The sequence below is a fragment of the Lemur catta genome, chromosome 11 (assembly GCF_020740605.2).
Source record: "Lemur catta isolate mLemCat1 chromosome 11, mLemCat1.pri, whole genome shotgun sequence".
NCBI lineage: Eukaryota > Metazoa > Chordata > Mammalia > Primates > Lemuridae > Lemur > Lemur catta.
The window spans coordinates 77,673,170-77,696,136 of record NC_059138.1 but is presented as its reverse complement, the minus strand read 5'-3'; the positions used below and the strand labels follow the sequence as shown (position 1 = coordinate 77,696,136).

The window sequence follows — 22,967 nt, the reverse complement described above, 5'->3', positions numbered from 1 at the left end:
AAGAATAAGTTGAGCCAAACTTTCAATACCATGCCAAGTGAGCTGGATTCTATCTTGCAGGGCTTGGGCATCCCTGGCGACCTTTCAGCAGGGCAGTGTGGCATCAGGTCTGTATGTAGGGAAATCACGCTCATAGCAGGGTTCAGATTCCTTCTGGGTAGAGGAAACTCTCCTGGTGTACCCCGCTGGCCTGGATCTTGATTCCTGCCTCTCCTGGCATGACTCGGATCTGGGTCAGCAATTCCCATCCCTGGACAGGGTGGCGGGCAGGAAGGTCCCGGGCTGAGCGAGGATGCAGCAATAGCGACACTGGTGTTCCTGCTCCTCTTTTCTTGTCCCTGAGAGAATGTGCACTCTCCAAGTTGAGCATTTAGGAGGTTGCTCATGTTCTCAGCAACTGCAGTGATCTTTGTAATCCCACTTTAAGAGTGGTCCATCGGTTTCTGCAGCAAATGTTTCGGAAAGAACCTGGCTCTATTTCTTTCTTCAGAGATCTGTGATGTCTAGAGGAAACAATTTGAACTCAAGGGCTAGGGAAGTTCATGTCTATACCTAACTGCGGCTCATTCCTCCTTCCTCCCTTCTTCTCTCTCTTTTCTTCCTTTTTTTTTTTTTTTTGGTTGTAAGACAACTTTGGTTTTCCAAATTTTCCAAGAGCTCATAAAAGTAATGTCCCTCGTACTTAGCTAGGATAATATCCACATCCTCCTGATGTGAAGATATAAAATTGTGCTTAAAGACTTCTGAGATAGTAGGCTGTGGTTCTGGAATATTTTAGAAGTAGCTCTGCTTAGAGGCAGGGATATGAGTGTGAATTCTTTATGTTCATGTGATGGCTCTATCAAAGATTTTAGAAGACAGCAAGAAAATACCCATTGCTCTTAGAACTTCTGGACCCATTTTTGAGTTGGGAATCTTTTCATTTAAAATTTATTTGGTACAGAGTCTAGTAATTTTTTGATTTCTTTATTTTTTTTAAATCCTGTGGTATGAAAGATGATGGGAGCTGGATGCAATATTACCTCCCCCTGCTGGTCGTTTTTGTGTAACATCTTGTAATATATAGACTGGAAACAATGAAGCAATACTAATGCCAGAAATACAGAACAGACAGAGGTTGAATCCATTCATTTTTAAAAAGTGTCCAAATGTAGTGAACTTTGAAATGTTTACCTTTGTGAGAGGATGAAAGGAATTTTCTGACTCCTTTAATTCTTTGAAAAATGATGTAATAAGTTTAGGAAGTAGCTACTGTATTTGTTCTGTCCTGCTGTGGCCACTTCTATCATACATTCATGGTTACGTTAGCAATGTCCTTTATTCTGCCTATGCATTGACTGTTTCTTCTGAGCTAAAATGAACAGGTTTTTTTCGTGTTGATCGTTTTGGATGTTCATTCAAGTAGATCACAAACATCTATCTACCACGTTTACACAGAACAGCCAAGGTATAACCTAAATTTATGGGCATGAAATGTGGTATTTAAAGTGAGTGAAACTTGTATTTCTGCTTAATAACTGATCTCTTTTTTTACCCACGAAGATAGGTTCATAAATTATAGGGGATATTATGACTCTATCTGCATGATGATAAATTATATTATTATAGAGGCTTTTCAAAGGAGCTTCTGCTGAGAAGCTTTAGGGATAAGGTTTTCTTGGGCAGTTCTCTGACTCCAGCTTTATGAACTCCTCTGTTACCATCTACATTTAGTATCTTTCATAGCAAAAAACAACTTTGTTGTTATTGTCTGAAATCCCTGCCTTGGCTTTACTGCATATGGATCCCAGCAAACCAGATGCATTTTAGTGCTGGGAGTGCATTTCGTGTTGAAGGTCATTCCCGTTAGAAGAATCTTGAAGGTGAAGGACATTTACTAGTTTGGAAATCTGGTGCACATGGCTCTTACTAAGTGGGTGTAAGCCAGTTAACTTCTCTAGGCGTCTTAAACTGGATGCTGTTTAGGTTCTCTCTAGCTTTATCCAAATGTTTAATCAGAATGATTGAGACATTTGACCTCATTTAGGTGTTGAGAGCGGCCTTAGAAATACTGAAGGAGAGAGAGTAAAGCTGCTTTTACCCGCTTACAAAGACTCTCAAATATAACATAATGTCAAAATACCCATAAGATTGGCTGTAGATTGGACACATATGCAGACCCACCTGCCTTGTTTCTAATTGCATCCTGTTTTTTTTTTCCAGTTGCAAATGAAGCTGGAGACAAGAATGCCAGACCACTTGCCCGCTTCTCCCGTGAGTAAATCTTGTTTCATTCCTTTCCTGGACTCCATCAGAACATGTTCTCCAGAGGTGTTTTCTCCTGTGTGGAACACCCTGTAATCCTGCCAGGTGTTAATAAGACAGTAATGTAGGAGATGTCTTCAACCAGCTAATATTCCACTGGAGCCCCCTCATGGGTGAACTACCCATTGCTACTGCCTTTTCAATCCTTAGAACTGCGGTTTCCAAACTGTGCTTTAGGGCTTCGCTGTTCAAAGTATGTTCCTCAGAGCAGAAGAATCAACATCATCTGGGGGTTTTTAGAAACGTGGAGCCTCAGGCTGCCCTACCCCAGACCTACTGAATCAGAATCTGCATTTTTACAAATCCCCAGGTGATTCCTGTTTATGTTAGAGTGCTGTGCTAGGAATATCCTGTTTATGAACTTTTTATGAAGATAAAGCAAGGAGTCCATGCATTGCTTGTAGCTGTCAGGGTCTACACACATATGAAAGCATCATCACCACCCAAGGTGGATTTATGGGTCGCTCCACTGGTTTTACCTCAGTGGGGTGACATTTTGAAGCTCAGATGAACTGAATGGTTTTCCTTAGGCATTGGGATGTTCCTTAAGTCTGAGGCTGGCCATGTGGTTTCCCTGATGCCTTTGTCTGCAGGTCTTGATTCCCATGAGAGAGCAGGAGTCGAAGCCTCCCAGTGTTTCTGTGCTAGTGTGATCAGCAAATTATACAGTAAGTTAATGCACTTGCTGGAATGAAAACCTGGATTGCAGTGAAGGGAGTGGAAATACTAGAGCCTGAGCAGGGGTGGGTGAAGATGTGCTCCAAACTGGCCGTGCAGCAAGTGGAGAGGTGGTAGAGTTGTAAATCCAAACAAATGGATTTTTTTCTAGCACCATCACTGCCTCTCTGGCTTTTACCAACAGTCACTTCACTTACACTTTCTGGGCTTCAGTTTTCCCATCTGAAAAACAGGAAAGTCATTACCTTTCTAAAACTATTTCAATCTTTTGAAGCTGTGGCATAAGAGGAGCTCTACAAATCCCCAGTCACTGTGATGGCTGATCAGGTCTGAGTGTGGATATTGCCACAGTAAATCTTAATACGCCAAGTCGAAAGTCTCATTTCTCTATTTAAAGGGCTTTTTCTAAACTTTGCCTTCTAGCTCTTTTTGGGAGGCTTCAAAACTTTGGCATTGATTTCCTAGAAATGATTTTTATAGAACTGTAATAATGTATGATAATGAAAGAGCACTAAGTGCTCACATTTTAGAAATTGTGTAATAAAACACTCACTTCTCACGGGCCTCATTTTTCACTGCCCTCCTACCCGGAATCATTATTTCCAAAATAAGGATTTCATCCCACAGCTCAATGAGGATGATGAATATGCTTTTATTCCCTTTATTTCTTCATCTCCCGAGTGGTAGTCAGGCAAATTAATAAGCTGGAATCGTAACCTGACCACCCTGTGCGCTGTGCTGGCCGCACCCCCACAGGAATTCCTGAGGTTCATTGAGAGAGACGTGGGGTGGGGATGGGGCTCTTGCACCATGAATCCAGGAGGGGTGGGGCAGGTAGTCCCTTCACAGAAAGAAGAGGTGACTTCTTTTGTAAACAGCTTCCACAGCTTCTCAACTGTGTGACTGGGTTGTGTCACTTGAAAGCTTATTAGCTAGAGATCAGTGAAGACATGAGAAAAAAAAATATCTACGTGGGAAACAAATAATTAGGGGCAAACCAATTAGGTTGGACTGATTCAGGAAAAAGAAAGGAGAAGAGAATCTCCTGACTTAATGCAGTGTCCTGGAAAGAAGTCAGACGGCACAGGAGCTACTAAGTCTTTTTGTAGCCAGTACTAGAGAGGGAAAAGTTAGGTGGCTTTTAGGAAGGAGAAAACAAAGTCCTTAATGTAGCATCATCCCACTGATGCTCACTTCACTTTACCACACTGAAAATGACCTTCACCTCATGGTGTGAGTGTTCACTTTGGGAAGGTTGGGAGGATTTGGATGGCAGACTTTTCTTTGGAGATGGAAGGTAAAGTACTGCAACAATCTCTAATCTTTGCATCCAGCGAGACGGCTGTAAAGCTCTGACAGTGAGCACTGCCCAGCACAGAGCCAGAGGGCGGTGGGAGTGGGAGGCCAGAGCCTCTGTGGGGCCCTCAGGGCTCAGCAGAGCAGAGCTGGGGCGGGGAGGCAGGGAGGGCCTGGCAGTGGTGATGGACGCTGCGGAGTGAGTCCTGTGAGGTCTGGGTCCTGTCAGGCCCTTCTCCACGCCTGCCCCATCATTTCAGACTCAGGCAGCACTTCAGTGAGGGCATCTGGCTGACGACCTTGGGCACATAGAGTGACAGGGGCGTGGGGCTTGGAAAGCAGGAGGAGGGAGGGAGGGGGTGAGAGTCAAAGGAAGTGGAGAATATTCTCTTCCCTTCAAAGACTACAAGAGGATGACGGTGTCCAGGAGAGTGACACATGTGGCCTTCTGGATCCTTGTGTGCGGCCTTTTGACTGAATCCAAATTTTACAGAACAAATCCTTTCAATAAAGGGATTTGCTCTGTGAAGTTTGGATTCGGTCAATGGGCCATACTTGGGGATCTCGATGGCCACAGGTGGCCTTGAGGCAGTGGGTTCTTCACCCCTGGACTTGACTCTAAGGTACTGTGTGAGCCCAGAGCACGTTGGCTTCTGACAACAGGTGGTTTGAGAATGGCACCCATCACTAGGCTTGCTGTCCTGGGGCTGGAGCCCCGCTGTGTGGGAACCGCCCCCTCTCTGCAGAGCATCTCACGTGGGTGCTGCATGCAGAGCTCTCATGTCAGCTGATGGGTATCTCATATTATTCATGCAAATGAGGATAGAGAGGCTCAGAGAAAAGGTTGAGAATTGCCCACTGCTGGAATTCTAGGTCTCCTAACTTCAAATCCTGGCTGTTACTGATACACGGTACTTCCTTCCTGGTCTAAGGGGCTAGGGTTTGCCATTTCTGTGGTTTGGGGACTTGGGGGTCTGCCAGCTCTATAGTGGAGGTGCTCTAGCCTCAGCACAGGGCAAGCTTTGTAGATCCATGTTGTAGTGACCACCACTGCACTTGATTCCATCTGGGTTGAGAAGACCTTCTCCAAACACCCTCTGCCACCATCTCACTGACAGCAGAAATTCCTTAAAATAAGGGAAAATTTGAAGATTTCTCTCTTAGTTCATTCAGTGCTTCTTTGAGAGAATAGCTGAGACTGGGTAATTTATAATCAACAAAAATTTATTTCTCACAGTTCTGGAGGCTGAGAAGTCCAAGATCAAGTACTGGCATCTGGCAAGGGTCCTCCTGCTGTATGCTCCAGTGGAGAGGAACGCCGTGTCTTCTCATGGTAGAAGGTGGAAGGGCAGGAGCGAGCAAACTCCCTCCGTCAAGCCCTTCTATAATGGCATTAACCTATTATGAGCCCTCATGCCTCAAACACCTTCCTAAAGGTCCCACCTCTCAACATTGTTGCATTGGGGATTAAGTTTTAACTTGTGAATTTTGGAGGGGACACAAACATTCAAACCATAGCAATTTGAAATGCAAATCCCCTTGGGAGAAGGGACATAGTGATTCATTCTTACTGTAGTGAAAATGATGGATAGAAGACTTTTTAATTTTTTTTTACCCCAGATACCTGAAAGTGTATTCTCAGTATGTAAACAGAAGGGACAAGGGGTTGTTTCATTTGTTCATTCATTTACCAAATACTTAGTGAACATTCACCATTGCGAATGGGTCCAGCATTGTGCTATGTGCTAAGGACAAACATTCTGATTAAAACGAGATTGTTGCTGTCAAGAAATGTAAGACTTGGTGTGAGGAGACAGAGAAGCTAGTCAGCAGGGTGGTAAATGCTGTCTAGCAGAGCGGTCAGCACGGAGGTGGGAGGTGGGGATGGGGATGGTGGGAATACAGGATGGGGGCTCTAAATGAGTTAGATAAGGTGTCCCAAAGAAGAGGATGCTTGTGCTGAGTGTTGTAGGGTGCTTGGAGTTACCCAGGTGAGGGGGGAACAGGGAGCACATCCCAGGCAGTGGGAACACACGGGTACAAAAGAGCCTTACACTTTGGGGAGACTGGCCCTAGAGGCAGCTTGGGGTCGAGTTAAGAGGGGTCTCTGTGCCAGCCTAAGGAGTGGACTGTGATTCTGGGGGAGACTGAAGGGTTTCCACATATGGCTGGTCTCTCACCTCCTTCTGGAGCTGGGATGGCCTCTGGGACCAGGGCTGTGTGGTGAAGAGCTGGACCCCCCAGTCCAGGCCCGGGCCCAGCCAGGTGAGGAGCTCCCGGAGCCCCCTGTGGCTGGGCTACTGGCATCTGGGACTTCCGGGATGGAATCAGCTGGCTGTGGGGCTGTGGGCCCCTCGCTGGCCCAGCTGTCTGAGATGCTGGCGAGGCCTGGAGAGCCCTCCTCTAGATATCTGTTTTATGTCTCTCAGTCTCCTCATTAGTTGGTCAACTCCTTGACGCCAAGGGCCTCACCTGGTTGAGCTGTGCATTGACTGTGCCTGGTGTAGGAGCAAATGCATATTGAGTGAAGACTGCGTAAGCTCGTACCCTGTTCCCCTGCTCTTCCTCATCCTACTGTCACAAGTGGCTGCGAGCTGTCCCATTGCCGGCACACACACTCCCCAAACCCTTCCAGAAAATGTCCTCACGGGTCTCCCACATGCTAGTGGAGGAGTCCTTAGAAGCTATCAGCGATGTAAGCTCTGGGATCAGGCTTAGTGTGTCCAGGGATTCTGAATTCTATGTGACCTTGGGCAGGTAACTTAATGCCTATAAGCCACACTTTCCTCACCTGGATTCTGGGACAATACTAGAACTTACTTCCAGAGTTGTTGTGGACAATCACATGCAGAAGTGAGCATTAAAATACTTAAAAACATGTGACATGGTCACTGACCACTCAAACACATGTTGGCTATGCCCTGCGGAAGGACCAGGGTCCAGGAGGCCCCTGACAGGAAGGCACTGGCCCTTTGGTGGCTGGGGCTGGGGCAGCTGAGGGGGACATTGGCCCTGAGGACGTGGGATGCATTGTGTGAAGCACAGTGCCTGCGTGCCACAAGTGCTCTGTGAGTATGTGTGCTCGTTATTATGTATATCATCACCCTGAGTCATCAGCCTGCCTGCCTTCTTCCCTCTCTTCCTCCATTCCCTCCTTCCTTTTCCATATATTATTGAAGACTTTTCTTTGCTGGGCCCTGTGCTAGGAGATACACGGATGAGTAGGTTTGCCTTCAGAGAGCTCACAAGCTAATCAGGGAGACGGCTGTGGAGGGAAATCCGAGGGATTGGTAGGAGGAGCTGGGAAATGCAGAGGGGAAGATCTCAGCCAGCCTGGGGTGGGGTGGATTCGGGGGAGTCCTCCTAGAGAAGATTAGCATTAGCTAAGCCTTGGGGTGAATGGGGTTAATAGGTAGAGAAGGTAACTTCTAAATAATGATAATAAAAAAACCCAGTACCATATGTAAGGGAATAAAGGCCACATGTAGTGTTCAGACATGGCCACAGTGTGGCAGAAAAAGCCCAGATTTTGGTGGCATCTCTGTCCTTAAAAGAGGCTGTGTTCAGTGCATTGGACAGAGCTGTTGTTGAGGGGTCCAGGGCACCGGTGGAGACTGTGCAGAGGGGGACAGTGGCCACAAGGCTTGTGTAGCCGGGGAGCTCCATTCCGGGGTTCTGATTGCTTCCCTGACTGAGGGGAGACTATCTCTCCCCTGAGGTGAGCAATCTTTGAAAAGAAAATACGGCAGTCCCCCCTCACCTGTGGTTTTGATTTCCCAGTTTTGCTACCTGTGGTCAACCATGGTCTGAAAATATTAAATGGAAAATTCCAGAAATAAACAATTCCTAAGTTTTAAATTGCACCCTGTTCTGAGTAGCGTGATGAAATCTTGTGCTATCCCACCCAGGACTCGAATCCTCTCTGTGTCCAGTGAATCCACCCTGCGGACGCTCCCTTCCCGTTAGTCACTTAGTGGCCATTTGGTTTATCACATCAACTGTGGCAACGTCGCAGGGCTTGTGTTCAAATCACCCTTATTTTACTTAATGGCTCCAAAGTGCAAGAGTGGCGATGCTGGGCAATTCAATTATGCCAAGGAGAAGCTGTCAAGTGCTTCCTTTAAGCGAAAAGGTGAAAGTTCTTGACTTAATAAGGAAAGAGAAAAAAAAAATCGCATGCTGAGGTTGCTAAGATCCACGGTGAGAATGAATTTTCTATCTGTGAAATTGTAAAGAAGGAAAAGGAAATTTGTGCTAGTGTTGCTGTCATACCTCAAACGACAAGTTACAGCCACAGTGCATGATAAGTGCTTAATTAAGACGGAAGAGGCATTAAATTTGTGAGTGGGAGACATGAACAGAGTTGCATTCGGTTGATGGCAGTCAGGTTGGATACTATTCTCGCTTTCAGAAATCCACCGGGGGTCTTGGAACGTAAATCCTGAGGATAAGGGGGGGCTAGTGTATTACCAAAAGCAATAAGAAAAATGGAGACTAATACTAATTAGTCTCAAATGCATTCAAATTTGGCATGTTTTGCTTTGGGAGGTAAAATCTGGACATTGTTGGAAATAGGTTCCTGTGGAAGATCTGGAGTACTTAGGGTGGGTGGGTGATGAAGCCCCTGGTACTTTTGTGCAGGGCAGAGGTGGGCAGGGGCAGGCAGGGGTGTGCAGCAGGGTGGGTGCTGGGGTTGGACTAGAGAGCCAGGCAGCACCTGTTACATGGTGATGCCATGTGTGGAGCCCCAGGGAAAACTCAAAATCATGTCTGAGAGAGAGCTAGGTCCAGCCAGAGGACTTTTCTAGATTGATTGTTACAGCTAGGAGGATCTGTGGCGCACAACAGGAGCTTGCGTTAGGTGTGGATGGGTTATGGAACCAGGATGATGAGGACAAAAAGAAGAAGATAAAATGGGTGGAGGAAGGACGGAGCAATGCCATGTGCTGGGGGCTGTGGCTGGTGGCTGGGCTTTCAGAGCTCTCAGGGGCACGTATATGATGAGGCAGAGCCATATGAAAGGGCCTAGGACAGATGAGGTTGGTGCATTCAGGGAGTCATGGCAGGCTGAAATAGCCAAACTCACAGAGGCACAGAATAGAATGGTGGTTCTGTTCTTTTCTATGGGAGGGGGGAGGAGCAAATGGGAAATTGTCGCTAAATGGGTATAAAGTTTCACTTATGTAAGATGAATAAGTTCTACAGATCTGTTCTACAACATAATCCCTGTATTAACAATACAGTATTGTGCACTTTAAAATATGTTAAGAGCCTAGCTCTCATGTTAAGATTTTTTTCCCACTAAAACCAGCCAACCAACCAAATAAATGACACAAAAGAGCACAAGAAAACTTTTGGAAGTGATGGGTATGCTCAGTACATTGGTTGTGGTGATGGTATCACAAAATACATATGCCCCAAATCATCAAAATGCACACTTTAAATATGTGAATTTTTTGTATATCAACTATAAATCTTGATAAAGCTTAAAAAAGGTGGGTGGGAAGGTAGAACAGGACAGGAAGTGGATTTGGAAATTTCTTGATTTGTCTTAAACAACCCTAAACTACTTTTAAAAACCTTAGATCCTAGGTTCCACCTCAACACTATTCAAGAACTGAGCATCTCTATTTCCCACTTATTCCAGCAAAAAGTCATCTTTAACCATGGAAGCACCAGAATTTCTATATGTGAGGGGCTTAGGGGAGTCTTTGGTAACTTATTAGAAATGCACATTCCTGGGCCCCATCCCAGATCTGCTGAATTAGAAACTCCTGGGGTCTCAGAAATCTGTGATTTCAACCAATGCGCTGGTTGAAAGGGCTGTGTGGCGGGGGAGGTGGAGGCAGAGGCAGGGTGCAGAGCAGCACATTGTTTCTATGTGGTGTATCTGTTATAGAATAACAGTTTTCTATAGCTGCTTGAGATCATGTATACATAAGAGGGAGCAAAGACCAATTGTCCTTATCAAAGAATAATGTGGTATTATTATTATTTTATTTTTATTGGAGGGGTTGGGGGTGCTGGTGGAGATTGTGGGGAGATGGTCTAAAGGCCCCACCGCCCAACCCTTGGAACTGGCTCCATGTCATTTCTTGAATCTAATCCTCTCTTTCTAAAATCACCTCCCACCTCATCCTGACCCCTTCACCACAACAAGGTCATTGTAAGAGCTGCTTGGCTGGTCCACTGGCTTCTTACCTACGTCTATAATCACTCCCCGCGCCCCCCCCCCCACCCCATGATGACCTGTAGCTTTTGTCCTTAAGCTTTGGTTTTTATCCCAACACGTTTGTGCTTCAGAACCAGTTACTTCTCAACTGTGTTCACACACGGTTTCTCTGCTAGCCCACAAGGGGGCTCCACCGCTTTATCGTACCCCGCTTGCTCCACCGCCTTCATCAGACACAGTCATCATCAGTCAAGCAGAACAGCTTGGTTCAGTCAACAGACATATCAACCCATTATCTTAGATCTGAAAGATTTCAAATTAGAGTAGAGCTTAAAAATCATCTGGCCCAATGCTTACTTATCACTCCATGTAAAACTCGAATCCCCTGAATGACATCCCTGTCACGGGGTCACCAAACTCTCTGCAGGAACCCAGCCAATAGTGGAATACTCACCTTGTCCTGGAAGGGGTTCATGGTCATGGTGAGAGTGATGGACTCGGGTGTGTGGGGGGCGTAGGGGCACTGAGACTCACTCTGCCTTTCTCTCTTTGAAATATGTCCACTGTATCCCTTGATCTCTAGTATGTTAGCCACTGGTCCACCAGTGGGCTGACTGTTGATACTACATGTAGCTTCTAGGTGTTTGTGGATGATATGTAACCCAGCTGTCAGCTGGAAGCTCCTAGTCCATTGAGATCTAGGTAAATAGCCTCAAATTGCTATTGTGTGCGCTTTGGAAGTTCAGTGCACTCCCTGATGCTCTGTGAATGCCTGGCATGGCGGTGTTTTTCTGACCCTGACTTCCTACCTCAGTTGATCATTTTCTTCTATATGCCATGGCCATCTTCATATCTCTTGGGCATAGTCTCAGATGTGCTGCAAAGCTCCTTCATCTTCTCTACCTCCAGAGTAACCAAAGGCTGTTGGTCAAAGCAGAACTGATTGAAGATTGAGAAGGGATCAATGAGAGAGATCAACAGTGTGCACTGCAGGTATATGCAGACCATGTAAATTCATAGACTCGTTCTCAACAGTCTTTTCAGCCATCCTACTACCGTTTGCTCCTGCAGCTCCTGGCCTACTGCCTCTTGATCCTTCTCTCCTCTCCTTCCTCCATTCTTTACCCTTTATTTCCACCTCCCTCTTAGGAATCAAGAGACACCCCTCAGGTTTCTCATGTAAAACAGCTTAACCATCCCTTTATTGCCTTGGGGTCTGCTGACACCCTTACCCTCAGCATCTCACTTTTGACTCCTTTCAATTTCTTTTTGCCTAAACACAGACCAGTTTCTTCTCCCTTAATGGGAATTGCCGTACTACCTGCTGAGATAATAACAGATATTTACTCCTTGCTACTTGTGTACAAGCTTACATAATTTAAAAATCTGATTAGAAATTTTTTTGTGTAATGTGACCCCAGGGAGAGTGAGGAAGACATGGCTTGACTATTGTACTCCAAGTCCCTCTTCCTCTACCCTCTCAATGTATACTCTTTTGAATAAAGTTAAGATGACGTTTCTGATTCCAGCAAGAGACAGACTAGAGTAGCCTGAGTTTACCAGCACATAGAAATGCTGAGTAAAATATTTTAAAAATACTTTTAAATGCATACTTAAACTTGCAATAAAGAAAGGGAACTCCACAGGTGCTAGAAATGAGGGGGGAATTTAATATCAGTACAGTGAGCTGTAAACATGTGTGCTGATTCCACAGCTAGGCTGCAAGGGGGTGGTGCTGCTAAGTCCATGGAATCTGGCAACACATGTTTTGACATCTACATGGGGAAAGGTGATAAGGTCTTGGGCTGTGCAGAGTCGGGAATTGGATCTGAGACTTCTGCCCAAACTCGGACTCTTGAAACAAATGGCAGATTGTGTTTTCCAAAAATATTTGCAACTATATCTTCCATCCCACATGCTCTTCTTGTAATGTGATGCTGACAAGCCTCCCACTGAGATGTGAAGCCTGTGTTTTTTCTCCATGAGTCTGGGTGGCCTGTAAATGTGGCAGAAATGATATGATGTGACTTGCAGAGTTAGGTCATCAAAGGTGAGGCAGTTTCCACCTGCTGTCTGTTGGAATGCTTGTTCTTAGAGCACTGTCATCATGCTGTGAGGAAACAGAGACCGTATGAGCCTTTCCACCTCTGAGCCCTTCCCAAAGTACAGGTTTGTGAGCAAAATAAATGGTAGCTGTTGTTTGAAGCCACTGTTTGGCTTGATATGTTGTGTGGCAATAGATAACAGAAACAAAGGGCTACATCCTCAATAAAAGAAGGATCAGGAAAACAAAATACACCCATTGTCATAGGGAGGTAATAAGGGAACTTGTTTGCCTCTTCTGGCTCTTGAGGAAAAGTCTTCCCTGGGCAATTGAAAATACCTGGATGGTCTAGGAACCCTCTGAGACTAAGAAATTAATGAAAATTGGTTCGGGGCTAATAATGACAGAATCAAATGCAAAGATCTTTTGCAATATAATCTATGTCACAGAGAAAACAAGACCAATTAAACGAGTTTACAGTCCATATTAAAAAAACAAAACAAACCAAACTCATATGGGGCAGCAATGCACCATGATGAGGAAGAGTCAGTGAACACAGACAATTAGAACTCTAAGAACTTGAGATACAGGTTGAGTATCCCTTATCTGAAATTCTTGGGACCAGAAGTGTTTTGGATTTTGAATTTTTTCAGATTTTGGAATATTTTCATACACATAAGGAGATATTTTGGGGATGGGACCCAAGTCTAAATATGAAATTCATTTATGCTTCATATATGCTTTTAAACACAACCTGAAGGTAATTTTATATAATATTTTTAACAATTTTGTACATGAAACAAAGTTTGTGAACACTGAACCATCATTGAACTGTGACCTGTCACATGAGGTCAGGTGTGGTATTTCCACTTGTGGTGTCATGTTGGCATTCAGAAAGTTTTGAATTTTGGAGCATTTCAGATTTCGAACTTCAGATTAGGGATGTTCAACGTGTAATACAATGACAAATTTAAAGCAAATATAGACTAGGTTTATTTAAAAATGACTAAAAATATTAAATAGATTGAAACTCTAAGAAAGGAACAAGTCCTTGGGAAAAAAATGGAAAAATTTTAAGATAAGCTATGGAACTTCAAGAAATGTAAAAGATAGCATTAAAAACCCCAATAAAACAAAACCCAAACACAGTTTATCCAACTGTGTTGAATAGGACTAAAAAGAGAAATAATGAACCAGAAGAAAGATTTATTTGAGGAGGTTATCCAGAATGTAGCTAAGAGAAACAGCGAACATGAAAGACTGTTTAAACAACATGGAATATAGAATGAGAAGGTCCAGCACACATCAGATAGCAACTCCAGAAAGCAAGACCAGAGAGAATGTGGAAAAAGTAACAATTGAAGATCTAATGGCTGAGAATTTTCTAGAATTGATCAGTGATATGAATCATACCTAGTTTCAAGCAGGAAAATAAAAATTAACTTATTGGCAGACACCTTATAATGAGACTGCGCAATGAGAAAATCCTAAAGATAATTGGAGATAAGACAGGTTACCCACTGTGTCTGAGACTGCAAGTTTAGAAGTTCTTATTAAAAGAACCTCAATTTTTAGCTGGGTCTATGTCTCCACACTCCAAAATTAGAGTTTCCCAGGTCCCCTTGAAGCTAGGTGTGACCTTATAACTAAGTTCTGGTCAATAGGATGTAAGCAGCACTGTCAGGGAAAGGTTTCTAGAAACTTTCTTTAGACTTTTGTGCACCCTGTGTTCTTTAACCCTTTTCCAGCCTACTGCCTGGAACACAAATGTAATAATACGTAGAGTTCTAGCTGCCATCTTGGACAAAGATAATGCCCACACCCAGGAGGTGGTAGGGTGGTAATCTGAAGATTTTGTGGAACAGAACTGCTGTGTCAGTTCTGAAATGGCTACAGTTCACACAACAGAGACATAAACTTCTATCTCTGATTTTTACATAATAGATGTCTACATAATAGAGATATAAACTTCTATCTTGTTTAATCTACTGGAATTTTGAGTCTCTGTTATTCAGATATATGTAATCCTAACTGATATATCCACCAATGATTAATCATTAGACTGACTGTAGCCTTCCCAACAGCATATTTAGAAATCAGAAGACAAATTGAATAATATTTGTTAGTGATAAGGTAAAAACAATTTCAACCAAGAATTCTGTACTGAGTTAAATATCATCTAAGAGTGAGGGGAAAATGAAGACATTTTTCAGGCAAACTCATTCTGAGAGAATTTACCAAACACATGTCCTTGCTGAGAGAACTACTAAAGGATGTACTTCAGGAAGAAAACCATTGAACCCAGAAGGAAGAATGAATGCAGGAAAAAAGGATTGCCCATTATTTCTCTCATTCATAATTAAAAATTAAAAAGAATATTTAATTGCTATTAATTTTTAAAAGTAAAAGCCGCTTTATTGAGACATAATTCATATACTATAAAGTTTACCCATTTTAAGTGTACAATTCAATGGTTTTTAGTATATTTGTGTGTGGACCATCAGCATACTCTAATTTTAGAAAATTTTTGTCACTTCAAAAAGAAACCGTGTGCCCACTAGCAGTTACTCTCCGTTCTGAGACCCGTACTGCTCGTCCTTAATCTACTTTAATTACTACTTCTTCTACTTTTTCCCTCTATAGATTTGCCTATTCTGGCCATTTTATGTAAATGGAGTCATATAACATGTGGTCTATTGTGACTGGCTTTTTTTTGACTCAGCATAATGTTTTCAAGGTTTATCAATGTTGTAGCACGTGTAACAGTATCATCTCTTTTTATTGCTGAATAATCCATAGTATGGATGTACTACATTTTATTTTTCCTTTCATCAGTCGATGGGCATTTGGGTTTTTTTCTGTTCTTTGCCTATTGTGAATAATGTTGCTATGAATATTTTTGTATAAGTTTTTATATGGGTGTATGTTTTTATTTAGCTTGTATATATATACCTAGGATTAGAATTGCTGAATCATATGGTAACTAAATTCAACATCTTGAGAAACTGCCAAACTGTTTTCAAAAGTGGTTGCACCATTTTATGTTCCCACCCACAATGGATGACGGTTCCAATTTCTCCAGATCCTCCCCTACACATGGTTATTTAAAAAAAAAATTTTAAACGTAGTATGTGTGAAGTGTTATCGTATTGTGGTTTTGATTTGCATTTCTCCATTGACTAATGATGTTTGTCATCTTTTAATATGCTTATTGCCATTTGTGTACTTTCTTTGGAGAGCTAGTTAGATTTTAAGCAAAAGGGTAGCATCCATTCTTTGATCTTCTAGTTGAAGGAAACATATTTAAGATGGAAAATTATCATCACAAGGAAGCTGCCAAACTTATTTATGAAACAAAGGTGGAAGAAATGAAAACCTCAAAATCAACAGTCCCCAAACTGGACTCATCATTTCTCATTTCTATACAAGTTCCTACTCGCGTGTTTCCTAATTGAGCTGGTACCATCTTATTCACTAGACAACATTAACTAGAAGCCTACAAATCATACATGTATCCCTTTTCTCCTCTTCAGTCACCAAATTCTGCTGATTCTATCCCCTGAATTGTCTCCTTCAGATTTTTCTACTTTATTCTCACCGACACAGCTTTATTTTAGGTCCTTATCATCCCTTATGTAATAGATTCCACTGAGCCTCCATCTTCCTCTGTGAAATCAATTCTCCTCCCTGCCAGAGCAATCTTTCAAAAGATAAATCTGACCATGTCATTCCCCTTCTTAAAAGTCTTCCCACGTCTGCATATAGGAAGATGGAATAGACATACTTTTCCCTATTTCTCCCACGAAGTGCAACTAACAGCCCAGGAAATTATATACAGAACAACAAAAAAAGAGGACTCTGAAGGTGGACAGAAGAAGACGGACTGACTTGAGGCCTTGGGACCTAAGAAACGATGCGGTGGTGAGTTTCCTAGGTTTTCTTTTTGCCTTATATATCCTAGATTTAGAGCTGAAAAAGCCAGAAACTTGGAAATGCCAACAGAAGCAGGCAAAAAAGGAGCTCCAACAAAACTCTGCTCTTTCTACCCAAGAGCCAGGAAAGGGGAAGCCTAGCAAGACAGAAGACTTAGACAATTTAGACAATGATGTAGACAATAACTGCTGTACTACAGCCAAACATCACAGAAAAAACTGTGGCCCCAATCTCACTCATGCTGAAAAAGGCTGACCAGGAAACCTGGATGTCCACCTTACAAGGCTGTAACAAGGTATCTCAATACCCTTGCTGGGGTGGTCTCAGAGAAAGTCAGGTAGGGAACTAGAACTCTCATCAACACCAGCCTTCCTCCTATCACGATGTCAGTGGAGAACATGTGGGGAACCTGGACTGCCACTTCTAACTCATGGTAACCAGGCGTCTCTATTCCTCCCTGCTGGGGTGGTGTCAGAGGAGGTCTAGTAGAGAACCAGGACTTACAACACTGCCCAGTGGTAATGAGGTCATGCCTACCACAGTGTCAGTAGAGACCATGTGGAGAGCTGCAACTCTCACCTCCTCCCAGCAATAACAAAGTTCTTCCTTCCTCAGATGTCAATGGAGTAGTGGAAGCCCAATGGGGAACTTGGGCTTCTACCTCCATGTGGCAGCAATACATGGTGCACCCTCTTCCTCTGCTGGGTCTGTGTCAAAGGAAGTCAGCTCAAACAAGATTAACCTGAAGAAATCCATGCAAAGATGCATCATAATTACACTTCTAAAAACTCAAGAGAAATCTTGAGGGCAGCTGGAGAAAAGAGGCAACTCACTTATAGGGGAAAACAATTTGAATGACAGCAGATTTCTCATCAGAAGCCACGGAGGCATAATATTTTTCCAAGTGCTGAAAGGCCAGAACTGTCAACCTTGAATCCAAAAACCAGCAAAAATATTACTCAGGAATGAATGGGAAATAAAGATGCTATAAAATGAAGGAAAACTAAGAGAATTTCTTGCCAGCAGGCCTACTCTAAAAGGATGACTAAAGAAATTTCTCTAAATAAAAAGAAAACAATAAAAGAAGGAAACTTGGAGCACCAGGAAGGAAGAAAGAACACACTGGGTAACAATATGGGTAAATACAATAGGGTTTCCTTCTCCTCTTGCATTTTCTAAATTATGTTTGGTGGTTAAAGCAAAAATAACATTATCTGATGTGGTTCTAAATGTATGTAGAGGAAATATTTAGTACAATTATATTATAAACAGGGAAAAGTAAAGGGATGTAAAGGGAGGTAAGGTCTTTGTACTATTTGAATTGGTAAAATTATAACACTGGAAGACTGTGATAAGTTACTTATATTATTAATGTATAGTGTAATATCTAGTACAACCACTTAGATTATCTTATATAAAGAGATAAGCTCTAGATAAATTAAAATGGAATTTTAAAAAATGTTAAAGCAAACCACAGGAAGGCAGGAAAAAGAAAATAGAGAAATGAAAAACAGAGAAAACAAACAGAAAACAAAAAATAAAATGGCAGATATAAGCCCCAACATATAAATAAGTACATTAAATATAACTGGTCTAAACACAGCAATTAAAAGACAACAACTGGCACAATGGATTAAAAATCATGACCTATGTGCTGTCTATAAAAAATTCACCTCAAATATAACCATATAGATGGTTGAAAGTAGATGGAAAAAGACAGCTCATGCAAACATTAATCAAAGGAAAGCTGTAGTGGCTATATGAGCATCAGATAAAGTAGAGTTCAGAGCAAAGGAAATTCAGAGGCAGGGAGGGACATTATATGATGATAAAAGGGTCAAACCACCAAGAAGACATAGCAACACTATATGTTTATGCACTAAACAATAGAATTACAGAATATGTAAAGTAGAATCTGCTAGAACTAAAATGAGAAATAGACAAATCTACAGTTATGTTTGTAGACTTTAACACTTCTCTCTCAGCAATAGACAGAATACTTAGAAAATCAGCAAGATTATAGAATACTAAGTTAATAACACCATCAACCAACAGGATTTAATTGACATTTATAGAGCACACCACTCAACAACTTCAGAATGTGCATTTTTTAAAAGCCCCCATAGGACACATATCAAGACAGGCATATCTGGGTTATAAGACAACCTCAAGAAATTTAAAAGAACTGAGATAATGTAGGCTGTGTTATTCAGCCACAATGGAATCAAGCTATGAATTAATATGAGAAAGATAAGAGGAAAACCTCTAAATACTTGGAAACTAAATGACACACTTCTAAATAATCCATGGGTCAAAGAGGAAGTCTTAAGGGAGGTAAAAAATACATATACCAAATTGAACAAGTATAAAAATGCAATATATCAAAATTTGTGCTGCTCAGCTCTGTTTTTTTCAAACAGGGAAATGTGTAGCATTGAATGAATACATTAGAGAATAAGAAAAGTCCAAAATCAATAATCTAAATTCCTATGTCAAGAGCCTAGAAAAAGAGAGATGAACAAAAGGAAAAACCTAAATCAAGCAGGAGAAAAGGAAAAAAGGAAAAGGAAATAGTAAAGATAAAAGCAGTAATCAGTGAAATTGCAAACAGAAAAATAATAGTAGAGAAAATCAAGGAAACAGCAGCTGGTTTTGGAAGATCAATAAGATTGACAGACCTCTAGCAAGTCTAGCAAAGGAAAAAAGAGGGAAGGCATAAATTGTGAATATCAGGAATAAAACAGAGGTATCAGGTATCACTAAAGACCATGTAGATATCAAAAAGATAATAAGGGAATACTGTGAACATCATTACACAGATAAATTTGACAACTTAGATGACATGGGCCACTTTCTTGAAAAACAGAAACTACAACTACAACAGAAATAGATAATTTGAATAGCCTTATAACTTTGTAACTATTAAGGAAGTTGAATATGTAACTAAAAGTTTTTTTTTCCCCCCAGAAGAAAGACTCAGGCACAGATGATGGGACTGGAAAATTTTACCAAATTTCTAATAAATAATTAACATCAATTTTAAACATTTTTTTCCAGAAAATAGAAGAGGAAGGAACACTTCTCAATTGAATTATGAAGTTAGCGTTGTCTTGATACCAAAACCAGAGAAAGACAGTACTAAAAGAGAAAATTACAGACCAGTATCTCATGAGTATAGATGTAAAAATCTTTGACAAAATATTAGCAAATAGAATTCAATAATATATGAAAAGAATTATATGCCGCAACTAAATGGGGTTAATTCTGGGGATACAAGGATCATTCACTATTTTAAAATCAGTTTGTGTAAACCACTATATTAACAGGCTAAAGAAGAAAAATTACTTGATCATATCAACTGATGCAGAAAAAACATTTGACAACATTCAACATCCATTCATGATGAAAACTCTCAGGGAAATAAGAATCTAGGGGAGCTTCCTCAATTTGATAAACAGTATCTACAAAAAAACCTTCAGTTAACATTACACTTAAGGGCAAAAGATTGATGCTTTTCACTTAAAAATGAGAACAAGGCAAGAATGTCCACTCACACCACTCTTAATCAACATAGTGTTGAAAGTTCTAGCCAGTGCAATAAGGGATGAAAAGGAAATTTAAAATGCATGCAGATCAGAGAGGAAGAAACACAATGGTCCCTTTTGCAGATGACATGATTGTCTATGTAGAAAAATCCAAGGAATCTAATGATTAAAATTCCTAGAACTAATAAGTGAGTTCAGCAAGGTCACAGGAGACAAGATAAACATACAAAATCGATTGTATTCCTATATACTAGACACCAAAGCTAATGATACAATAGTATTTACAGTTGCTCAAAACAAAGTGACATATGTAGATATAAACCTAACAAAACCTGTATAAGACTTGTATGCTGAAAACTATGAAGGAACAGAAGGAAAGAAATTAAATAACATCTAAATAAGTAGAGATACATACTGTGTTCATGGACTGAAAGATGAAACATAGTAAAGATGTCAATTCCCCCTATAATGATGTGAAGATTTAATACAATTCCTATCAAGATTCCACCACGAATTTTTACAGATATAGATGAGAGAGTATTCTAAAATGTATATGGAAAGTCAAAGGAAGTAGAACAGCTAAAGAATTTTGAAAAAGAAGGATAACATGTGTGGACTCTGTCTACTCAATTTTAAGACCTAATATATAACTACAGTAATCAAGACTAAGTGGTATTGGTGAAAGGATAATCAGTGGAATAGAATAAAGAACCCAGAAATGGATCCATAAAAATATGCCCAATTGATTTTTGACACAGGTGCAAAAGTAATTCAATGGAGGAAATATGGCCTTTTCAGCAAATTATGATAGAGTGAGTATTGGACATCCATAGGCAAAAGTACAAACCTCGCCCTGTCTTCTACCTTGAACAAAAATTAACTCAAAGTAGTTCATGGGCTTAAATGTAAAACTATAAAGCTTTTAGAAAAAACATAGAAAGCCTTTGGAAGCTAGGGCAAGGAAAGATAGACTTGGCACCAAAAGCATGATCTATAAAAGAAAAAATTGATAAATTTGGCTTCATTAACATTAAAAGTCTGTGTGCTATTAAAGACTATAGAATAAAAAGACATTCTACAGAGTGTGAGAAAATACTTGCAAATCACATATCCAGCAAAAGACTAATATCTGGAATATATAAAGAATTCTCAAAAATCAACAGTAAAAAACCAAACAACCCACAGAACGTGAACAGACATTTCACCAAAGAAAATATACAGAAGGCAAATAAACACATGAAAAGATTTTCAACATCTTAGCCACTAGGGAAATGCAAATTAAAACCACGATGAGATACCACTACACACCTATCAGAATAGCTAAAATAAAAGTAGTGATCACCGCAAATGCTTAGGATGCAGAGAAACTGAATCGCTTATACGTTGCTGGTGGAACAGCCACTCTGAAAAATAATTTGGTTGTTTCTTAAGAACTACCATATGACTCAGCAGTTGCATGTTTTATTCCAGAAAAATGAAGACTTATATCACACAAGAATCTGCACATGAATGTTTATAGCAGCTTTATTCATAATAGCAAAAAATTGGAAGCAACCCAGATGTACTCCAATGAATGAATGGTTAAACAAACTGCGGTACATCCATACTGTGGACTGTTACTCAAACTATACTCAAAGGAGCAAACTATTGATACATGCACCAATCTGGATGAATCTTCTGAGTATTATGGTGAATGAGAAAAACCAGTCTCCAAAGCTTACATATTATATGATTCCATTTATATAACACCCATGAAATGACATAATTATAGAAAGAGAAAACAGACTAGTGGCTGTCAGAGGTTAAAGGAGGTAGAGGTGGAAGCAAAATGAGTATGGTTATAACAATAAGACAACATGAGGAATCTCTGTGGTGATGGAGAGGTTCTATGTCTTGACTGCATCAGTGATAACATACTAGTTGTGATATTGTACTATAGCGTTACAAAATGTCACCATTGGTGGAAACTAGGTAAATGTACATAGGATCTCTGTATTATTTCTTAAAACTGCATATGAATTTACAATTCTCTCAACATAAAATAATTTAATTAAAAAAAAAGCCTGGCCCCAGCTGACCTCTTCTGTCATTTAGTAATTCATCATTTAAGCCCCAGAAAAATTTAACTAGCTCATCCCCCATGAAGTTTCATTCCTCCTTGCCTTTTCTTTGTGTATGGTGTTCTTTCTGTCATCACCAAACAAATCCAATCATCTCTCAAAACTCTGGTTCCAGGCCACTTCCTCTATAAAGCCTGGCCTGACTCCCCAGGAGAAAATAAATTACTCCTTCCTTTATTTGACATCTGTATATTTCTGCACAGTTATGTTATTGCTTGCTTAACACTGTGTTATAAATGGCTCTTTAATGACTCTCTCTGTACTAGATTTTGAATTCCCTGAAAGCAGAAACTGTGTCTTGCAGTCAGTGTATAGTAGGTGTTCAATAAAAGTTTGTTCAGTTGGACTGAAAGTGGAGTGAATGGACTGAAGAGCCTGTATCTGTGCCAACTCCAAACAAGGGGAGAAGATCCACTCATCCTCTGGCAGTTCTTAGAGGTTCATACTCAGTTACTTTACTAGAACAAGTCAGATGCATTTGCAACTTACGGGACTTTCATGATTTACAAGTCACAAGTCGCCCAGATGTCTCCTTTTCTTTTTCTTTTTCTTTCTTTCTTTCTTTTTTTTTTTTTTTTGAGACAGAGTCTCACTTTGTTGTCCGGGCTAGAGTGAGTGCCGTGGCGTCAGCCTAGCTCACAGCAACCTCAAACTCTTGGGCTTAAGCGATCCTACTGCCTCAGCCTCTCGAGTAGCTGGGACTACAGGCATGCGCCACCATGCCCGGCTAATTTTTTCTATATATATTTTTAGTTGGCCAGATAATTTCTATTTCTATTTTTAGTAGAGACAGGGTCTCACTCAGGCTGGTCTCGAACTCCTGACCTCGAGCAATCCACCCGCCTCGGCCTCCCAGAGGGCTAGGATTACAGGCG

The 22,967-nt window shown here is 41.1% G+C and overlaps 1 protein-coding gene across 5 annotated transcripts in view; it reads left to right on the top strand.

Moving 5' to 3' along the window:
* The window catches only part of PDE1C (phosphodiesterase 1C), a 483,316-nt gene that overhangs the window by 74,031 nt on the left and 386,318 nt on the right, over positions 1-22,967 (top strand). For all 5 annotated transcript variants that reach the window (XM_045564386.1, XM_045564387.1, XM_045564390.1 and 2 more), the window contains exon 2: positions 2,203-2,253. In XM_045564386.1, the coding sequence (XP_045420342.1) occupies positions 2,203-2,253 (51 nt within the window). The remainder of the gene's footprint in view (positions 1-2,202; positions 2,254-22,967) is intronic.